Source organism: Carcharhinus amblyrhynchos, chromosome 11, assembly GCF_965287045.1.
Source record: "Carcharhinus amblyrhynchos chromosome 11, sCarAmb.v2.hapA, whole genome shotgun sequence".
In the NCBI taxonomy this organism is placed as follows: Eukaryota; Metazoa; Chordata; class Chondrichthyes; order Carcharhiniformes; family Carcharhinidae; genus Carcharhinus; species Carcharhinus amblyrhynchos.
The window spans coordinates 18,535,479-18,558,070 of NC_137334.1; the positions used below are offsets into that span (position 1 = coordinate 18,535,479).

At 46.9% G+C, this 22,592-nt stretch overlaps 1 protein-coding gene across 1 annotated transcript in view; it reads right to left on the reverse strand.

Moving 5' to 3' along the window:
- LOC145349799 (cyclic nucleotide-binding domain-containing protein 2-like) overlaps positions 1-22,253 on the reverse strand; it is a 32,311-nt gene extending 10,058 nt beyond the window's left edge. Inside the window, exons 1-8 of the mRNA XM_080198345.1 lie at positions 22,229-22,253; positions 21,095-21,235; positions 18,361-18,417; positions 10,298-10,461; positions 6,262-6,418; positions 3,215-3,366; positions 2,077-2,206; positions 258-355 (exon numbers count right to left, since the gene is read on the reverse strand). Coding sequence (XP_080054471.1) covers positions 258-355; positions 2,077-2,206; positions 3,215-3,366; positions 6,262-6,418; positions 10,298-10,461; positions 18,361-18,417; positions 21,095-21,193 — 857 coding nt within the window. The 5' untranslated portion in view covers positions 21,194-21,235; positions 22,229-22,253. The remainder of the gene's footprint in view (positions 1-257; positions 356-2,076; positions 2,207-3,214; positions 3,367-6,261; positions 6,419-10,297; positions 10,462-18,360; positions 18,418-21,094; positions 21,236-22,228) is intronic.
- Positions 22,254-22,592: the final 339 nt, after the last annotated feature.

Consider the following 22,592-nt stretch of genomic DNA (forward strand, 5'->3'; position numbering starts at 1 on the left):
CTCCCCTCTCCCCCCTCCTCCCCTCCCCCTCCTCCCCCCCCCCCCCCCCCCCCCCTCAGCAAGGCTGGTTTCCCTCATCTGGGCCTTTTAGCCCTGCTGGATTCTAACCCAGGGGATGGAGGTGAAAATAAGCATGATTGATTCAGCTTCCCACAACCGCAGTGTCTTGATGATCACTGTGCAGCCAATCTCATGATTTACACAAGGCAGAAACCCTCATTACAGTTCCCTGTTCCTCACCCATTCAGTCACCCCACCTTCTGGTGCGCTTGAGGAATGGCAGCTCCTGAGCTATGAACCTGTGGTAGGAGGGGCACTGCGTGAGATCCAACAAACGCAGGACGATAAAGCGGCCCTGTGGAAGCACAGACAATCCATTAGCAAAGAGCCCATCGCAGCGGGCTGAATATAACCCTCCCCTGCCCAGAAAAACCAGTTGGGTTAGGCTTTAAATTGTTAGAAATCCCAACCTGCCCCCCCACTGGTTTCAAGGGGAGGCGATGACCTCGTGGTATTATTACTCAACTATTAATCCAGAAACGCAGCTAATGCTCTGGAGACCTGGGTTCAAATCCCGCCATGGTGGAATTTGAATTCAATTTTGAATTAACCACCCATCCATTGCTGGAAAGTGGGGACGTGGGACCCTCATTTGATCCATAAATCAGGGACCTAAAATTTGGGGGATAATCCTACTTGCTGGCTCTGTTTCTCTCTCCATAGATGTTGCCTGACCTAACGAGGGGTCCAGCCTATTCTTTCATTTTGTGGCACAAAGACCTATAAAGGAGGCAATGGCCCTGTGCTATTATTGCTAGACTAGTTATCCAGAAACTCAGCTAATGCTCTGGGGACCCGGGTTCAAATCCCCACCACGGCAGATGGTGGAATTTGAATTCAATAAAAAATATCTGGAATTAAGAATCTACTGATGACCGTGAAATTATTGTTGGAAAACCATCCGGTTCACTAATGTCCTTTAGGGAAGGAAATCTGCCGTCCTTACCCAGTCTGGCCTACATGTGACTCCAGAGCCACAGCAATGTGGTTGACTCAACTGCCTCCAAGGGCAACAAGGGAGGGGCAATAAATACTGGCCAGCCAGCGACATCCACATCCCACGAATGAATAAAAAAGAATGGAAGCGAACCATTCCCCTCATGGAAGGCGGGTCAGTTAGTAATGTCAATCTGGAAGGTTCTTATTCAACAACTTTGACAATTGATTTTTGAAAAATAGACCTAACATTAATTTTGAATTAAATATAAAACATTCCCCAACATGGGTAAATGTGTGGGGTTACGGGAATAAGGTTTGGGTGGGATTGTGATTGGTGCAGACTCAATGGGCCGAATGGCCTCCTTCTACACTGTAGGGATTCTATGCCCTCCAGAGTCTCACCCACATTTTAAGGGTTCAGCAGAGACCAAGGAGGGGCCAGCACAGCACCAAAGGCAGAGGACTCGCTGGACAACTTGCCTCATAGATGAAAGTAGCGTTTATTTATTGTCACAAATAAATTTACATTAACGCTGCAATTAAGTTACTGTGAAAATCCCCTAGTAGCCACACTCTGGCACCTGTCCGGGTACACTGGAGGAGAATTTAGCACGGCCAGTGCACCTAACCAGCACGTCTTTCGGATTGTGGGAGGATTTGGGCTAGTATCTGTGGGAGTTTGCACATTCTCCCTGTGCTTGCGTGGGTTTTCTGCGGGAGCTCCAGTTTCCTCCCACATCCCAAAGATGTGCTGTTAGGCTGATTGGTGTAACAAATTGTCCCTAAGTTAGACTTCCCTCAATGTGGAATGCCATAAACATGGACAAGGGTCATGGGTGGAGAGGGGACTCAATGTTAAAATGGCGGCGCGGGCTCGTTGGGCCAAAGGGCCTGTTTCCTGTGTTGTGTTGTTCTTTGTCCTTTGAAACAGGAGCACCCGGAGGAAACCCACACAGACACAGGGAGAACGTGCAGACTTTACACAAACCCGGTCTGGGAATCGAATTCAAGTCCCTAGCACTGTGAGGCAGCAGTGCTAACCACTGTGCCACAGTTAGAAATCCATATGGAATTCACCTTAGTAACAAAAATCAGATGTTCCAAATTGTTGGGAACGACCTGGTTGTACAGGAACTCCTCGGTGGTTGAGTAATCAGAAAGAAGCTCAATGGAACTGTCGGGTAAAGATTCCAAAAGTTGTAGTGACCTGGAAGAGTGAACAAAGCCATGTGATCCAAATGAAGAAGGTCTGTCGTTGTATAGTGCTTTTCACATGATTGAAAAGCATTTCAGAACCTATCAAGACCTTTTTAAATGTAGTCACTGATAATGCCACATATTTACCCCCAATCCATCTAACCTGCACCACTTTGGACACTAAAGGGTAATTTAGCATAGCCAATCCACCTAACCTGCACATTGGCACCACAGGGGCTAGGGTGCATTAAAGACCCTGATGACCACATTATGATTTGACGTTTTTAAGTTTCCTTTGTGCTTCTGTTCTGTTCGGGCTGTTCCCCCTTCTTTTTGGGGAGCTGCCCCTTTTACTTTATCCCTGAGTTAATTTGAGCTGGTTTATTTGGTTTGCCTTAAAAGAGGCCTAACCAGCACATCTTTGGACACTAAAGGGTAATTGAGCATGGCCAATCCACCTAACCTACACATCTTTGGACTGTGGGAGGAAACCAGAGCACCCGGAGGAAACCCATGCAGACATGGGGAGAACGTGCAAGTTCCACACAGGCAGTGACTCAAGGTAGGAATTGAACCCAGGTCCTGTGAGACCACAGTGCTAACCACTGTGCCGCCCATAGTTATCTAGTGAGACTTCCCTGTTTATCCCGATAATGATGTATTTTCACAGACTTCATTCGTGAAGAGGATTTATTTATGAGAAAGTACAAGAGCAGGTTGCATATCGGCCGCTGGTTCTCACACGTCTCTGCCGAGAGGAGCTCCTCCCCTGGGATGATCCCCCACTTCCGATTGGTCAGCCAGGTCAGGTGACCCTTACTCAGCTGTGTTGCCCTTAAAGGGGCAGTCACCACAACACTTCATCCATCATAGGTGGTGAAAGGCCCAAATCAACATCACTGATAGTTCGTGCCTCAGTGCAGCCACAGTTTCGTCGTGGTTTACGGCACTAGTGGACAAGGTGATGGAAAGAAGCCAGGAATGTCAAAACACTAGAAAACTCTGGGAATTACTCTACCTGAAAAAGATGAAACGTTGGTGAGATTCTTTGAGCACTACCTCATGAAGCCTGTTTTCAAAGAAATCCTCTTTGTCCACTACCAGGAGCTCCGTGTCATCCATACAAACAACGGTGAAGTTCCTCCGCAGGCCTTTCAGCACTGCTACCTCCTGTAAGAGGGACGCAGCGATTTACACCTTGTTCCACAGAATAAGGTTCACAGAGCGCCTTAAATATCCCACAATGCTACAGGGCACGTTAACAAACAAAGTAGGAGATCAAGCCACTGATGAAGAAATTGACTGAAAGCCTTGGGCCTCGCTTACTGCTGGGACTCTCGGCTGCCACTGAAGTTTTAGCCAGAATGTCACTTAGTTCTCATTTGCAGCCCAGGAGGCAGCAGACGAGATTGGAGAATCCCACCCTTTGTATCAGGTGTCCAGAAGCTCAGTCAATGAGGTAGGTTTTAAGGAGTGACCTTAAAGTGATTTAACTCATTTGTGGGACATGGGTGTTTTTGGCTGAGCCAGCATTCATTGGCCATCCCTGGTTGCCCTTGAATTGAGCAGCTTGCTAGGCCATTTCAGACTGCACTTGAGAGTCCATTGGCTATTCGAGTCCCTACAGTGCAGGATGAGGCCATTCGGCCCAATGAGTCTGCACTGATTCTCCAAAGAACATCTTTTTCTTAATTTGTGGGACATGGGTGTCACTGGCTAGGCCAGCATTTGTTGCCCATCCCTAGCTGACCTTCAGAAGGTGATTGTGAGAAGGCTTCTTGCACTGCTCAGTCCACATGCTGTGGGTTGAGCGATTGTTACTACAGGCCATTTCAGAGGGCATTTGAGAGTCAACCACACTGCTGTTGCTCTGAAGTCACATGGAGGCCAGACCGGGTAAGGACGGCAGATTTCCTTCCCTAAAGGTCATGAATGAACCAGATGGGTTTTTCCAACAATGGTTTCACGGTCATCAGTAGGTTCCTGATATTTTTTACTGAATTCAAATTCCACTATCTGCCGTGGCGGGATTCGAACCCGGGTCCCCAGAACATCAGCTGAACTTCTGGATTAATAGTCTAGCGATAATATCACTAGGCCATCAAGAGGGATATGGAAGGAATTCCAGAGTTTGAAGGCCAGGCAGCTGAAGACATGACTTGGAGCAGTGAAGATTGGCTAAGAGCCGACTCAAGACCAGCTTCTTCCCTGCTGCTGCCAGACTTTTGGATGGACCTACCTCGCATTAAGTTGATCTTTCTCTACACCCTAGCTATGACTGTAACACTACATTCTGCACTCTCTCCTTTCCTTCTCTATGAACAGTATGCTTTATCTGCGTAGCGCGCAAGAAACAATATTTTGGACTGTAATTCAAATCGAGTCAAAGAGCCCCAATTGGAGGACCTTAAATGTTTAGGAGGGACGGGGGCGGCGGGGGGGGGGGGGGGGGGCGGCGGGGAGAGATTACAGGGATATGGAGAGGAGCGGCTGTGGAAGGATTTGGAAACAAGGATGAGAATTTTGAAATCAGGGATGTTTCTTGGCCACTCTCAAGCAGGGATAGTAGGTCTTGCAGCAAAGTGAGAGCACCCCTACTGCTAGACACAAAGTCCCGGGTTCAAGTCCAATGCCAGGCCTTTTGGCCATGGAAAGAGCATTCAGCATAGTTTAACAGTCTGACAACCCACTCGGGAGTTCCCCCCTCTGCCCTTAACTGTTCCCCAAAGGGAAAAAAAACAGTGTAGGTGTGAACATACACCAGTAACAACCTAACAGGAAACTCACGAGTTGTCATGTTGCAGCCACAGGGGTCAGCCCGAGGGAAGTCATTCACTGATATTCAGGATCATGCATTCAGTGACCTCGCAATCTCATACATGTTAAAGATCATATCTCCTATCTCGGCCATGTTTAGGATCACACATCTAATGAGTTCCCTCTCTTGGCCATTGTTGTGAAGTTTGTATTTGTCCAATTGTCTGTACTTAGTTTAAAACAAAGATGCAGGTGCATATGGAGTACACAGACTGAAACAATTATATCGAGAGGCCAGGCAGTAGCGTTGTCAGGACAACCGGCTGTTTTTGAATTTTAATCAGTTTAAAATAGGCATTGGAATAACAGCAACCTATTAGATTTGAATTTGATGTTTTGGTAACCTGAGAACCAATCTTATAGCCAGAGATTCCAGACAGAAGAAAGAAGATTCCGGAAGATAAAACCTGGCTGTATTTAGAGAATGATTAAAAATTCTATGGTTTATTACCAAGTGGAAATTGCATTTATCTAAACAACATTCCATTAGAAGTGTTTTGTACAGTTTGTTAATAGTCTAGTTAACCTGTTCGCTGTTAGTTAGATAAATAGTGTTAATTGTTGATTTTACAGAGAGAGTCTCATTTGGATTTAACTACTAGAAGTTGCTGAAGAGCAGCTCATAGTATTTCTCATGCACTTTTAACAGATTATAAAGTCAGATACGCCTCTTTGAGTGGGTAGATGTTAGTTCTGAGAGAAGGGATCTACCTCCCCCTTCAATAGCCACACTACCGCCAGAATAGGTCAAGTGCAAAATGGAAGGTACACTCTGTCACTCTGCTATCATTGGTCACTGGTTCTGATTGCTCCCTATGTTCCCTGCATCTTACACTGGAGTGTCAGCCCGGATTATCAACACAAACTCTGGAACGCTCGAAAATGTAAGCAACAATATTTCCAGGAAGTGAACCAAACAAAACTAGCGTGAAAGAACTGAGTGTCGGCATTAGCTTGTCGCAAGTTGCGTTATAACTAGTGAATAACATTGGCGTTTGGAAAGAAAGACATTTGTTTGTTTTGTCTGGGCTCAGGGCCCATACTCTGCATGTGTGTACACACAAAGCTCAGAGCAGCATACATACCACATGCATGCACATACAAGAACAAACAACACATGCATGCACATCACACATACACAGGCTCACAAACATATCACGTGTGCACACATACACACAGGTCCACGTGCATACACATACAAAAACCACATGCGTGCATATCACACACACACGGACACAGAATACTCACTCCAAACCTTGCTCCCTTTTTCATGTCTGTCTGATGTCCTTCCTCAAACGCGGTGCTCCCATCTTCGTCAGTAGTGAAGCTAACCCCCCCGGTGTATATGAAGTAGAAACTGTGTGCGGTTTGCCCCTTCTTAACGATTACCCTCCTCCGCCTGAACCTAGGGCAAGAGCAACACATTCGGGTGAAGTTCACACGGACTTTAGCTCCCACACCACCACCCACCTCCATCGTCCCGTGCCCCCCCTCACCACCCCCTCAACCCCAGGGCCCTGCCCACATTCCTTCCTTCTCACGCTGCCTCAGATGCCAGCTCCTCTCTCCACGGGTTATAAGAACATGAGAACCAGGAGCAGGAGAAGGCCATCTCACTCCTCGAGCCTGTTCCATCATTCAATAAGATCATGGCTGACCTTTTCATGGAGTCAGCTCCACTTACCCGCCCGCTCACCATAACCCTTTACTGTTCAAAATTCTATCTATCGTTGCCTTAAAAACATGCAATGAGGTAGCCTCAACTGCTTCACTGGGCAGGAAATTCCACACTTTCACAACCCTTTGGGTGAAGAAACTCCTCCTCAACTCAGTCCTGAATCTGCTCTTCCTTATTTTGAGGCCATGCCTTCTAGTTTCACCCACCAGTGGAAATAACTTCCCTGCTTCTTTCTTTTTTATTCCCTTCATAATCTTGTATGTTTCTATAAGATCTCCCCTCATTTTTCTGAGCTCCAATGGGTGTTGCCCCAGTCCACTCAGTCTCTCCTCATAAGCCAATCCCCTAAACTCCAGGATCACCAACAGCAGTTGTTATCCATGAACACCTGCACATCCTGGCTTCCCACCAGACATTGTTTAACAGCTATTGGCTGGGAAACTGGTATAACGGGGAACATTGCTGGACTATTAATCCCAAAGCTTAAGTGAGTTCTCTGAGGAAAGAGGTTCAAGTCCCACAACGCCGTTTGGTGGAATTTAAATTCCATTAATAGAATCTGGAATGACAAGTATCATCGATTGTCGGTTCATTAACGTTCTTCAGGGAAGGAAATCTGCCGTCCTTACCCGGTCTGGTCTATATGTGACTCCAGACCCACAGCAATGTGGTTGACTCTTAACCGCCCTCTGAAGTGACACTCAGTTCCAGGGGCAATAAGGATGGGCAACAAATGCTGGCCTAGCCAGCAACACCCCTGTACCATGAAAGAATACATTAAAAGATTCAAAATGTGGAAGCTGGTCTAATTTTCCCATTCCCAATGCCACGTACACTGGGGATCAACATCTTATGGACTTGGGGCGGCACGGTGGCACTGCTACCTCGCAGCGTCAGAGACCCAGGTTCGATTCCCAGCTAGGGTCACTGTCTGTGTGGAGTTTACACATCCTCCCTGTGTCTGCATGCGTTTCCTCCCATAGTCCAAAGATGTTCAGGTTAAGTGGATTGGCCATGTTAAATTGCCCCTTGGTATCCAAAGATCATAGAATCATAGAAACGCTACAGGGTAGAAGGAGGCCATTCAGCCCATCAAGTCTGCACCCACAACAATTTCACCCAGGTCCTATCTCAGTAATCCCACATATTTACCTCACTCGTCCCTCTAACCTACACATCCCAGGTCACTAAGGCACAATTTAGCATGGCTAATGCACCTAACCTGCACATCTTTGGACTGTGGGAGGAAACTGGAGCACCCGGAGGAAACCCACGCAGACATGGGGGAGAACATGCAAACTCCACACAGACAGTGACCCAAGCCGGGAATCGAACCCAGGTCCCTGGAGTTGTGAGGCAGCAGTGCTAACCACTGTGCCACCATGTCGCCCAATGTGCAGGTTAGGTGGATTGGCCATGCCAAATTGCCCCTTAAATGTCCAAAGATGTGCAGGTTAGGGGGATTTGCGGGATAAATGTGTTGGGGATAGGGCCTGGGGAAGATGCACTTTTGGAGAGTGGGTGCAGACACAAACGGACAGAATGGCGCTGTAAGGATCCTACACTACCAGCTGTGTCAACTGTGATACAATATATTCCTGGATGTTGCATCACATGACTTGCCACTAATCCAACCATTGGTTCGGCCTACACATCCACCCTTGTGATGTCAGGCCCTCCCACGCCCATTGACAAGCAAACTCAATGGTCAATGTTTGACTCTCTGGAGTGACCCATTTTTCCCCTTCTGGTCCCACCGCGAATGAAGAGATCCCCTGATAGAAAGCCCATGTTAATGTGTTGGTCTGACCCACTGTGACTGTACGGGAGGGGTAGGGGGCATAGTCGGTAAGATTCAAACCTTGTATTTATTATTATTCATTTATGGGATGCGGACATCATCTGAGTGAGTTATCACCCAGCCCTAATTGCCCCTGGAACTGAGTGTCTCGCTCAACCATTTCAGAGGGCAGTTGAGTCTCAACCACATTGCTGTGGGCTCTGGAGTCACACATAGACCAGACCGGGTAAGGACGGCAGATTTCCTTCCCTAAAGGACATTAGTGAACCAGATGGGTTTTTCCGACAACGGTTTCACGGTCATCAGCAGATTCCTAATTCCAGATTGTTTTTTAAACCGAATTCAAAATCCATCAACTACAGTGGCGGGATTCGGACCCGGGACCCCAGAAGGTCATTCTGGATCTCTGGATTATTAGACCAGTGACAGTATCACTATGCTACCACCAAGCACCCTCCACCCCCCCACCCTCCTGGATGTGGGAAGTGCACAGCAAGATCCCGTAAATGAGATCACGAGCAAATTATTTGTAATTTTGCGATGTTGATGGAGGCTTAAGTGTTGGGAGAAGTTGCCCTCTCACTGCTCTGGGATTCTTTACATCCCCATGTACACAGGGCTTTGAGTTTAATGTCTCATTATAAAGACAACACTCCTGGCAGTGCAGCACTCCCTCAGTATGACACCGGACTATTGTGTTATTTTTTCTGGAACAGTGGAGGCTGAGACGAGACCTGATAGAAGTTTATAAAATTATGAGAGGCACGGATAGGGTTGACAGTCAGGATCTTTCTCCCAGAGTTGAAATGTCAAATACTCAGGGACATGCACTTAAGGTGAAAGGGGGAAGTTCAAAGGACATGTGAGGGATAATTTTTGTTTTAAACACACAGGGTGGTAGGTGTCTGGAACGTGCTGTCAGGCAGTGGTGGTGGTGCAGGCAAATATGACTGGGGTGGGGGGGGGGGGGGGGGGCGTTGAAAGGACAGTTCATGGGTGGCACAGTGGTTAGCACTGCTGCCTCACAGCGCCAAGTACTCGGGTTTGATTCCAGCCTCGGGTCACTGTCTGTGTGGAGTTTGCATGTTCTCCCCGTGTTGGTGTGGGTTTCTTCCCAGTGCTCCAATTTCCTCCCAAAGTCCAGAGATGTACGGGTTAGGTAGATTAGCCATGCTAAATTGCCTCTTGGTGTTCAAAGATGTATAGGTTAGATTGATTGGCCATGCTAAGTTGACCCTAATGTCAGGGGATTAGCAGGGTAAATACGTGGTGTTATGGGGATAGAGCCTGGGTAGGATTGTGGTTGGTGCAGTCTTGATGGGCCGAATGGGCCTGTGATGTACTGTTCTATCTTCTTTGTTTCTATAGCTCTTGGGGCTAAAGGGATCAAGGGATATGGAGGGGGAAGGGAAATCGAGATATTGAATTTGATGATCAGCCATGATCATAATGAATGGTGGAGCAGACTTGAAGGGCTGAATGGCCTCCTCCTGCATCTAGTTTCTGTGTGTTCAGTTGGAGAGTAGAACCTAATCCCACTGTCAACCTGACCCACAGACCAGGGTCACTGAGGGTCAGGAGGAGCAGTCTCCCCTCACTGCGTGCACTGAAACTCTGCCCAAATGTTGACTGATTCAGCCAGGCAAGGATTGTAGAGTGGCCACTGCACAGAAGGGGGCCATTCAGCCCGTCATTTGGATTCTGGCTCTCTGCAAGGGGAACTCACCCAGTTCCTCCTCCTCTCCCCATCCCTTTCCTCCGATGGATCTTTGATCTCCTCGGAAGGTCTCTGTGTGCCTGCCTACCTTTCGTATCGTACAATCTTTGCCAGCTGGAACTGGTAGGCCTTGGTGTAGTGTCTAATGCTGAGCAAGGACCTCATCGAGCACAAAAGTATCTCCAACTCCTTCATCGACCTGCTTTCTGGTTGTTTCATGGTGATCTGAATTGCTCGGACTGGCAGTCGATTCTGAGGATGCAAATAAGCACAAAGAAACCTTAGATATTTGCATTTTAACACAGGCCAAGTGTCAAGAAAAGAGGGATCATTTTGACTGAGCTATATATCGTTAAATATTAGAAATGAGGTTTAGTTTTAAGAGAGTTTTAATTAAGCGCTTCTGTGCAAGGAAGGGTAAAGCACTGTTAGATTCACATTATACAAAGGTGTTTGCATCTGGGAGTTTTGGTTTCAGATAAAACAGTGCTTCTAATGTGCTTAGACAGGGTATGACGTGAAAAGTAAACAAGCTATGATAGCATCTAGTCGATGCTTAGCAACCAGGGGCAACTTTAGGGTAGGAAGGCTTTTTGTGTGCGCTTTTCAGCTGAATTCATTAGCAGTTGATTTTAGAAGGCTAGACAGGAACATCTCTCTCAGCCTTGCTAGATGAAAAGCCATACCATGGCGTAATGGTTAAGTAACTTAAAGAATAGTGAACAGCCAGAGATCATGATACATATTGGTGCTAATGACATAGGTAGGCAGCAGCAGTTTAGGGTGTTAGGTAGAAAGTTAAAAAGCAGAACCTTCAGGCTTGTAATCTCAGAATTATTCCCCATGTCATGTACTAGTGAGGCTAGGAATAGGAAGATAGTGCAGCTCAACACGTGACTAAACAGCTGGTGCTTAAGGAGGGTTTCAGACATTTGGGCCATTGCAGGGCAGGTGGGACCTGTGCAAGAAGGGCTTGTTGTATCTGAACTGAAAAGGGCACAAGTATTCTCGCCGGGAGGTTTGCTAGTGTCACACGTGAGGATTTAAACTAGTTTGACAGGGGGGTGGGAACCAAAGCAAAGGTGAATTAGGTAAAGGGGAACCAGAGAGTAGGGCCAGTAAGACTCAGAAAAAGAGCAGGCAGGGTAGGGTCGCTATTCATAGAGGGTCTGGTGGATTGAAGTGCATTTGTTTCAATGTGAGAAGTGTAACAGGTAAGGCAGATGAACATAGAGCTGGGATTAGTATTGGGAACTATGATGTTGTTGCCATTACAGAGACTTGGTTAAGGGAAGGACAGGATTGGCAGCTTAACGTTCCAGGATACAGGTGGGATAGAGGGGGATGTAAAATGGGTGGGGGAGTTGCACTACTGGTTAAGGAGAATCTCACAGCTGTACTGCAGGAGGGTACCTCAGAGAGCTCATACAGCAAGGCAACATGGGTAGAACTCAGGAATAGGAAGGGTGTAGTCACAATGTTGGGGGTTTACTATGGGCCACCTAACTGCCAGCAGGAGATGGAGGAACAAATATGTAGGCAGATTTTGGCAAGGTGTAAAAGTAACAGGGTTGTTCTGCTGGGAGATTTTAACTTCTCCTATATTGACTGGGACTCACTTAGTGCTAGGGGCATGGATGGGGCAGAGTTTGTAAGGAGCATCTAGGAAGGCTTCTTGAAACAGTAGATAGTCCAACTAGGGAAGGGGCCATACTGGACCTGGTATTGGGGAATGAGCCTGGCCAGGTGGTCGATGTTTCAGTAGGGGAGCAGTTCGGGAACAGTGACCACAATCCAGTACGCTTTAAGGTACTGATGGATAAAGAAAAGTGTAGTCCTCAAGTGAAGGTGCTAAACTGGGAGAAGGCTAATTATAACAATATTAAGCAGGAACTGAGAAATGTAGATTGGGCGCAGATGTTTGAGGGCAAATCAACATCTGGCACGTGGGAGTCTTTTAAGTCTAAGTTGATAGGAATTCAGGACCAGCACATTCCTGTAAGGGAGAAGGATAAGTATGGCAAGTTTTGGGAGCCTTGGATAACAGGAGATACTGTGAGCCTATCAGAGAAAAAGGAAGCATTTATCAAAGCTAGGAGGCTGGGAACACACAAAGCAAGTGTGGAATACAAGGAAAGTAGAAAGAAACTTAAGCAAGAAGTAAGGAGGCCTAAAAGGTGTCACAAAAAAGCATTGGCCGGCAGGATTAAGGAAAATCCCAAGGCTTTTTGTACATATGTAAAGAACAAGAGGGTAGGCAGGGAGAGGTTGGCCCACTCAAGGGCAAGGGAGGGAATCTATGCATGGAGCCAGAGGAAATGGGCGAGGTATTAAATGAATACTTTGTGTCAGTATTCACCAAAGAGAAGGACTTGGTGAGTCTGGGAAAGGATGTGTAGATAGTTTGAGTCACGTTGAGATCAAAAAAGAGGAGGTATTGGGGTTCTTGAGAAATATTAAGGTAGAGAAGTCCCCAGGGCCTGATGGGATATACCCAGAATATTGAGAGAAGAAGGGAGGAAATTGCTGGGGCCTTGAGAGAAATCTTTGTATCCTCACTGGCTACAGGGGATTGGAGAATAGCCAATGTTGTTCCTTTGTTTAAGAAGGATAGCTAAAATAATCCAGGTAATTACAGGCCAGCGATTTTTACATCAGTGGTAGGGAAATTATTGGAGAGGATTCTTCAAGACAGGATTTATTCCCACTTGGAAATAAGTGGACATATTAGTGAGAGGCAACATGGGTTTGTAAAGGGGAAGTCACGTCTCATTAACTTGATTGAGTTTTTTGAGGAAGTGACGAAGATGATTGATGAGAGTAGGGCAGTGAATGTTGTCTACATGGATTTCAATAAGGCCTTTGACAAGGTTCCTTATGGCAGACTGGTGCAGAAGGTGAAGTTGTGTGGAATCAGAGGTGAGCTGGCAAAGTGAATACAAAACTAGCTCGGTCAAAGAAGATAGAGGGTAGCAGCAGAAGGGTGTGTTTCCAAATGGAGGGCTGTGACAAGTGGCGTTCCTCAGGGATCAGTGCTGGGACCTTTGTAATATATATAAATGATTTGGAAGAAAATGTAACTGGTTTGATTAGCAACTTCACATAAAAGGTTGGTGGATTTGCAGATAGCGATGAGGACCATCAGAGGATACAGCAGGATATAGATTGGTTGGAGACTTGGGAGGAGAGATGGCAGACAAATGTGAGGTAATGCATTTTGGAAGGTCTAGTAGAGATTGGAATTATACAGTAAATGGCAGAATAGAGTATTGATAGACAAAGGGATCTGGGTGTGCAGGTACACAGGTCACTGAAAGTGGCAATGCAGGTGGGGAAGGTAGACAAGAAGGCGTACGGCATGCTTGCCTTTATTGGCCGGAGCACTGAGTTTAAAAATTGGCAAGTCACGTTGCAGCTTTATAGAACCTTAGTGAGGCTGCACTTGGAATATTGTGTTCAATTCTGGTCGCTGCAATACCAGACGGATGTGGAGGCTTTGGAGAGGGTACAGAAAAGATTTACCAGGATGTTGCCTGGTATGGAGGGCATTAGCTATGAGGAGAAACTTGGTTTGTTCTCACTGGAATGATGGAGATTGAGGGGCAACTTGATAGAAATCTACAAGATTATGAGAGGCATGGACAGAATGGATAGTCAGAAGCTTTTCCCAGGGTGAAGAGTCAATTACTCAGGGGCACAGGTTTAAGGTGTGAGGGGCAAGGTTTAACAGAGATGTATGAGGCAAGTGTTTTACACAGAGGGTGGTGGGTGCCAGGAACTCGCTGCTAGGGGAGGTAGTGGAAGCGGATACAATAGTGACTTTTAAAGGGCATCTTGACAAATATGTGAATAGGATGGGAATAGAGAGATTATGGTCCCCAGAAGGGTAGGGGGCTTTAGTTATGTTGGGCAGCATGGTCGGTGCAGGCTCAGTTCCTGTGCTGTAATGTTCTTTGTAATAGTTAGTTAAAGTTAAAAGTTAAGGAAATGAAGAAGAGTTTAAGAAGTCTGAAGTTAAAGGAACAAAAAGGAACAGCCTTTTGAGAGCAGGGGGATACTGCTGATGGGAGTTAAATCTGCAAAGAGAAGAGCTGATGAGGTTGGTTACAGGCAAGGCACATGTCCAAAGAAATCGTGATGTATGATTGGGGACTGAGTATCTGAGTTTGTTTGAAAGCTTTTAACACACAGTGAACCTGAAAGGAGAAGTGGAAAACCTGGTGTTGGATTCCTTGTTTAAAAGTGGAGTGGAGGCTTTGTTGAAAGGAGAGTTTGAATGCCTGGAGTGGGGACTTAGTGCAAACAGTGGATGGAAAGCATTGGTTGAAAGAAGATTTTAAAGCCCATCATTTTGGGAGTGGAGTTTGGGAAACCCTCATATGACAATCATCTGAGGGGACTGTGAGAAGAAATCCATGAAGGATCAGTTGGATGACATCAGCCATTTGGGGTGTTAGTTTTTGAAAACTGTATACATTTCTGAAGCTAAAACTCTAGATGTTCAATAAGTTTTTTTTCTTGTTGTTAAAACTAGTTAGCGGCCCTACGTCTCTGCCACTCCACATTTTCTGAGAATATGTTAAAATTACAATCTTTTTAGCCAATCTTTCCGTCCGATAGTAACACCAGCTGGGATGGGAACATAAGGAAGGAACTGAAACGTAGGCGGAGGCCATTTGGTCCTTCGAGCCTGCTCTCCCATTCACCACGATCATGGCCAACTCAATAGCCTAATCCTGCTTTCACCCCATAACCTTTGATTCCATTCGCCCAAGTGCTATATCCAGCCGCCTCTAGAATACATTCAATGTTTTAGCATCAACTGCTTCGTGTGGTAATGAATTCCACAGGCTCACCACTCTCTGGATGAAGAAATGTCTCCTCACCTCCATCCAAAATGGTCTACCCTGAATCCTCAGACTGTGACCCCTGGTTCTGGACTCCCCCACCGTTGGGAACATCCTCCCTACATCTACCCTGTCTAGTCCTGTTAGCATTTTATAAGTCTCTATGAGATTCCCCCCCCCCATTCATCTGAACTCCAGCAAAAATAATCCTAACCTAGTCAATCTCTTCTCATACATCAGTCCCACCATCCCCAGAGTCAGCCTGGTAAACCTTCACTACACTCCCTCGAGAGCAAGAACATGTTGGGACACTCCATCATGACGAGAATATGATGATACAAGGCCTGGAGATCTCTACCTTGTGGGAGCATCTTCACAAGCCGGACAGCAATGGTCCAGCCACCTCCTCAATGGCAGCTACGAATGGGGGATAGTTGGAGTCTGGCCCTCTCCGCATGTTGCCCAAGGTTGGGAAGGAGTTGTGTTCTCCTTCTTGGACTATGTCTTAGTAAAAAGGTTCATCCTAAAAAGCTCCATGACACGGGACTCTGTGCTCTACGGGCTGTTCCCAGCGACGCGCACTGAGCCAAACATCAGCTGTGGCTGAAGGCACCATGCTCTTTGGTCTGCCTGCAATCTGTTGATCCTCCCATGCAAGGAGTTGTCTCTGACAGAGTGTTGCAGACTGGTACATTCCAAAGCCCAGGGTTAGGTGCTGAGGCACTAAAGATCATAAGAACCAGGACCAGGAGTAGGCCATCTGGCCCCTCAAGCCTTCTCCATCATTCAATAAGATCATGGCTGATCTTTCTGTGGACTCAGCTCCACTTACCCACCTGCTCACCATAACCCTTAATTCTTTCACTCTTCAAACATCTATCTTTGCCTTAAAAACATTCGATGAGGTAGCCTCAACTGCTTCACTGGGCAGGGAGTTCCACAGATTTACAACCCTTTGGGTGAAGAAGTTCCTCCTCAACTCAGTCCTAAATCTGCATCCTGTTATTTTGAGGCTACGCCCCATAGTTCTAGTTTCACCTGTCAGTGGAAATAACTTCCCAGCTTCTATCTTATCTATTCCCTTCATAACCCTATATATTTCTCTAAGATGTACCCTTTGATCCACAATCTACAGTATCCTACTAATCCCAAGAACCTCCTAAGTTCCTTTTTAGTCCATAGTATATTTAGATCTAGGATTCCTTGTATTCTTTCTGGATCTATTCTTCTCCTTCCCTCACTGATTAGGTGTCCAAGGTATTTAACTTCCTTCTCTACGTACTGCAGCTTTTTCTTTGACACCCTGAATCCCTGTTGTCCCAGATAATTCAATAAGCTATTTGTGGCTTCTATTACCTTTTCCTTTCCTCCTCCTGTTACTAGTAGGTCATCTACATATTGTAGTAACGTGATTTCATCAGGCTTTTTAAATCTTTCTAATGAGGGGAGATCTCATTGAGACGTATAAGATGATGAATGGGATGGATAGGATAGAGGTGGAAAGACTCTTCCCACTCAAAAAAGACAGTAGGACTAGGGGGCACAGCCTCAAGATAAAGGGGGGGGCAGTTCAGAACGGAGTTGAGGAGGAACTTCTTCACTCAAAGGGTGGTGAATCTCTGGAATTCTCTGCCCGTTGAAGTGGTGGAGGCTGCCTCGCTAAATATTTTTAAGACGCGGGTTGATGGGTTTTTGATAAGAGAGGGGATTAAGGGTTATGGGGAGAGGGCGGGAATGTGGAACTGAGCCACGACAGATCAGCCATGATCTTATTGAATGGCGGGGCAGGCTCGAAGGGCCAGATGGCCTACTCCTGCTCCTATTTCTTATGTTCTTATGTTCTTACTCAGTCTCTCCTCATAAGCCAACCCTCTCAACTCTGGAATCAACCTAGTGAATCTCCTCTGCACCCCCTCCAGTGCCGGTATATCCTTTCTCAAGTAAGGAGACCAAACCTGTACACAGTACTCCAGGTGTGGCCTCACCAGGACCTTATACAGCTGCAACATAACCTCACTGTTTTTAAACTCCATCCCTCTAGCAATGAAGGACAATTTGCCTTAATTACCTGCTGTACCTGCAAACCAACCCCTCGAGATTCCTGCACAAGGACACCCAGGTCCCTCTGTGCAGCAGCATGCTGCAATTTTTTACCATTTAAATAATAGTCCATTTTGCTATTATTCCTACCAAATGAATGACCTCACTTTACCAATACGGTACTACCAGACCCGTGCCTACTCACTTAGATAATCTATATCCCTTTGCAGACTTTCAGCGTCCTCTGCACACTTTGCTCTTCCACCCACCTTAATTTCCTCTGGGTGCACCTACCCAGCACATCTTTCAGACTGTGGGAGGAAATGGAGCACCCAGACAAAACCCATGCAGATACGGGGAGAATGTGCAGTCTCCACACAGACAGTGACACAAGTCAGGAACTGAACCCAGCTCCTTGGTGCCGTGAGGCAGCAATGCTAACCACTGTGCCGCCATGCTGCCCAAGTGTAATGTGCGTCTAAATTAACATCCACTTCATTTGATGCAAGGCATTTAGTTTTTGAAAGTAAATAAACTGGGTTCATGTCACATGTTGCCCCCAATAAAGATGGCTTCCACATATGATCCAGTCACATATTGCCCCCAATAAAAAGAGTGATCATACATGTCCCCTGCTGCTCACTGACCCCAATAAAAATGGTGACCACACATGACCCCATCATACATTGCCATCTTTATTGGGGGCAACCACACACGACCCCATTACACACTGCCCTCAATAAAGATGGTGGCCACGCATGCAACTGCATATGTACAACATTGGCAGCAATCGCAGCCAAGATGTCCACTAACTTGGACTGGTTGAGCTGAATGGACTGTTAAATTTGTTCCTAATACTCTTTTCATTAATTTAAGTTATCTGGTCCTCATTGTGGTCTTCACTTATTCTGTATTTGATCATGAGAGTCTGTTTACTGTTGATGCTCACTGTGTTGGATTAGTTAAGCCTGGGGTGTTGACTCAGAGCAAAGTAAACCAAGCTGCAGAAGGAGCTGGAAGTGCGGATACAGATGTAAGCAATGGCCAAATTATTATAAAGCGTGCTAAGTACAATTCTAACACACATGGAAACATGGGACATCACCGCCAAAGACCCAAGATAAAATATACAACACCTGCTGCTCTATTGCGTTTTCCAGTACAAACATCACTGAAGTGTTACTCTACACGGTCCCCGAATTTTCTTACGATCAATCTGTAAATCAGCCAGGAATGTAAGGGGAGGGGTGGGAGGTTAACTTACATGTTTTGCCTTGAAATACTGGGCATCAAAAATGGCTTTGCTGTTTTCCCACTGCTCCTGTTTGAATGAGAATAAGGATGTTAATCTTTTCAATGCCCAAAGGGAGCCTGTGAGGAAAGGATGGAAAATCTGAATGAAAACTGATGGGGTTACAAAATCAGAAAACCAGAATGCAAACTTGAATCGTGCTGAAGAGTGATAGGTTGTCAAAATTTATCCCCTTGCACTCATCAGGACAAACACACAAGGCTGTTCCTCAGCCCTTTACTATAGTCGTTATGCACCTATGACTGTGCAGCCAAATTCCCCTCCAACTCGATTTTCAACTTTGCTGATGACACCACCGTAGTGGGTTGGATCTCAAACAATAACATGACGGTGTACAGGAATGAGATAGAGAATCTGGTGAACTGGTGCGGTGACAATAATCTCTCCCTCAACGTCAACAAAACGAAAGAGATTGTCCCCGTTGATGTAGACAGGGGCACGTTCTCCTTTATGCTTCCCGAAGTCGATGACAAAGTGAAAAAGGTCGAGAGCTTCAAGTTTTTAGGTGTTCAGATCACCAACAACCTGTCCTGGTTCCCCCCATGCCAACACTATAATTAAGAAAGCCGCCCAACACCTCTACTTTCTCAGAAGACTGAGGAAACTTGGCATGTGCGCTCTGACTCTCACCAACTTTTACAGATGCTCCATAGAGAGCATTCTCTCTGGTTGTATCACAGCTTGGTATGGCTCCTGCTCTGCCCAAGACTGCAAGGAACTACAAAAGGTCGTGAATGTAGCCCAATCCATCACTCAAACCAGTCTCCCATCCATTGACTCTGTCTACACTTCCCGCTGCCTCGGAAAAGCAGTCAGCATAATTAAGGACCCCACACACCCCGGACGTTCTCTCTTCCACCTTCTTCCATCGGGAAAAGGGTACAAAAGTCTGAGCATACGTATCAGCCAACTCAAGAACAGCTTCTTCCCTGCTGCTATCAGACTTTTGAATGGACCTACCTCGCACTAAGTTGATCTTACTCTACACTCTAGCTATGACTGTAACACTACATTCTACACTCTCTCCTTTCCTTCTCTATGAACGGTATGCTTTGTCTGTATAGCGCACAAGAAACAATACTTTTCACTGTATCCCAATACACGTGACGATAATCAAATCAAGAATGCCAAATTTCAAACAATCACAGCAATTTGTACCTCAAGAGGAAAGGGTGCTGATTGGTGGGCAAGTTGACTCTGATTGGCTAAGGTGTTGCCGTGGAGAAAGCAACAGGGGACTTTAGGTTCCCCAAGCTCCAAGATAATTCAGAAAAGGTGAACACGTTCCTTTTCTCACAGAGAGAATGGGTCCTTGTGTTTGTCACTTGTAACACGTGTAACTTAGCCACATTAGGAGTAGGTTTCTGCCGAGCTGAGATGGGCGAGTGGGGTAAAGAGGAAGGGAGCCCAGAGTCCCTTGTCCAATACAATTTCAGAGTTTATTATTTTCCCTACTGCCCTATCGAGTGCATGGTCCCAGTGATACGTGGAGAAGTGTCCTGGGTTGTGTTCACTGCCACCACACCTGCTCAGGGACACACACAGGGCACGTGCAGTTGCGGTGCCTGTATCAAACAACAGGGCTTTGAACACCTATCAATTGCTGCCTCGCCCTGACCCTTCGCTGCCCTGCTCGCCACCTCGGTCTCATCCCACTGCTCTGTCCCTCTGGTCGGCCTTCTCGCTGGCTGGCTCAGCTGAGCGAAATGGTGGATGGGACAGCAAAGCGCCCAACAGAATGGGGGTGGGGTGGAAGTGGGGGTGGGTGTGAAGTGGTGGCGAAAGAAGGAGCAAGTTGGGCACCAAGTGGTTGGCAGGAAGACTCCAACACCAACTTCCGGTTCCAGGGAAACAGGTGCACAGTGATGACATCATGACACCAACGTCCTATTCCAGGATAACTGGCACACAATGATGACATCAGCAGCACTGACAGGTGGGACTATGGAATAGGACCCCTATACCATCACTTCTTGTCTGATCCCACTTCACGGCTCCCACTCTCTAACTTTCCTTCAATTTTCCTCATTACTCAACTTGAATTCCCCAAATGGACAAATTTTCACAGGAATTCCTGTTAAAGCCTGTTTCCTGTGACTTACATTAACATCGGTGCATTGAGCCTCCAACCATACAACCCGCACTGCCAAAATGCCCCAGTACAGTTCCAGGGCCAAGGGACTTCAGTGGTGTAGACAGTTTGGGATGGTTCTCCTCAGAGTGGAGAGGGTTGCGAGGAGACTTGATACAGATCTTCAAAATCATGAGGGGTCTGGAGACAGTAGGCAGGGAGAAACTGTTCCGCTGAGCGAAAAATCGACAATCAGAGGGGCTACAGATTTAAAAATCATTGGTTAAAAAAAAGCAATGGCAACATGAGGAAAGATTATTCAAACAGTGAGTGATTAGGGTCTGGAATGTACTGTCTGAGAGTGTGGTGGAGACAGATTCACACAGCGAGTGGTTAGGATCTGGAATGCACTGTCTGAGAGTGTGGTGGAGAGGTTAACATGAGGCATTCAAAACAGAATTGGATCATTATCAAATACGCAAGAAACTGTTGGGCTCTGGGGACAGATGGAGGTGTGGGATTAGTCAAATTAGTATTACGGGGGGCTACCACAGATACAATGAGATGAATGGCCTCATCCTGTGCACTAAGTAATTTAGGTGCTGACGGTCTCACCTCTTCGGTCTGCTGCTTGTTGGCGTATTTTGTTATTGTTGCCCAGACTTGCATGAAGGTTTTCGATCCCTCCCGGAAACGCATGCAGGCCAGACACATCAGAACCACCTTCTTTGCCAGTCGCTTGAATACTGAAAGGGCCTGCCAAGAGCAGGATGGAAACTTAACAAGTCAGAACATCCACTGTGCCAGTCCCACAGCGGCAGTGCCAAACCTTTACCCTGGCTGGGCATCCCAATGGTGCAGGGCTCCATGCTCACCCACTCTAGGCTGTCCCCACACACACACACACACGCACACCATCACAAAAGAGGTGGAAAGAAATTGTATTTATATAGCGCCCTTCATCAGGACATCCAAGAATTTTCCAGCCAATTAAGTAGCTCTGACCCGCAGTCCCTGCTGTGATATTGGCATAGCGACCCCACCAAACTGTGCACAGCGAATCCCACAAGCAGCAATGAGATCAGGAGAATCTGTTCTGGGGAATGTTGAGCGAGAGACACCTCCCCCAGTCTGCACCTGACCGTGGGGCCTCATTTGAGGGCACCTCAGAGTGCGGCACTCCCTCAGCCCCGCAGTGGGAATGTCCACCAGGACTCTGTGCTCGGGTGTGTGGGGGGGGGGGGGGGTGCAGAGGGAGGGGAACGGGCAAGCGGGGTTGGGGGGGCGGTGGAAAAGCTCTGTGGGGGAGGTTAAATTTAATGCAACAGTTGGCAGTGTGCACTGTAAACTCTACCCCTTGGGGGAGGGGGGTGGTATCATCGGGACGAAGCCACGGGGGATTTGGGAAATGGGGACACCGGTTCAGAATTGAAAGCCCCGTGATCCTGTTGGGGGGAGGGAGTGGGGGAGGGGGGGTGGGGTGCAGCATGATGGGGGAGGGAGTGGGGAGGGCAGTGCTATAGAGAAAGGATGGGTGAGAGAGGGCGACAGGGAGTGTGACAGAATGGGACAGGTGTGACAGGAAGTGGATCAAGTGGACATCAGGCTGTGCTCCCTCCCCAAAAACCGATGTAAATTGTGGGAGTCTCTGCAGGGTATGGGATTGCCCCCTGCCCAGTTGTGAGACTGAGAATCTGAACAAATAGCAATTTCATTCTCAAACCTAAAGAGATCGAGGCAGGAACTCACTTTGCGCAGCTTCTGTTCTTGTTGTTGTTCAGCCTCCTGCAGAGAGGGGAATAGGGAAATAGAAACAGGCTTTAAAATAGAGGTTAGAGTCATAGAGATTAACAGCACGGAAACAGGCCCTTCGGCCCAACTTGTCCATGCCGCCCAGTTTGTACCATTAAGCTACTCCTGCATTTGGCCCATATCCCTCTACACCCATCTTACCCATCTAACCGTCTAAACACTTTTTAAAAGACAAAATTGTACCTGCCTCTACTACCTCTGGCAGCTTGTTCCAGACACTCTCCACCTTCCATGTGATAAAGATATTCAGGACTAATGCAGATGGATAGAGGGTGGAGAACTGGGTTATTCATCAGAGCTG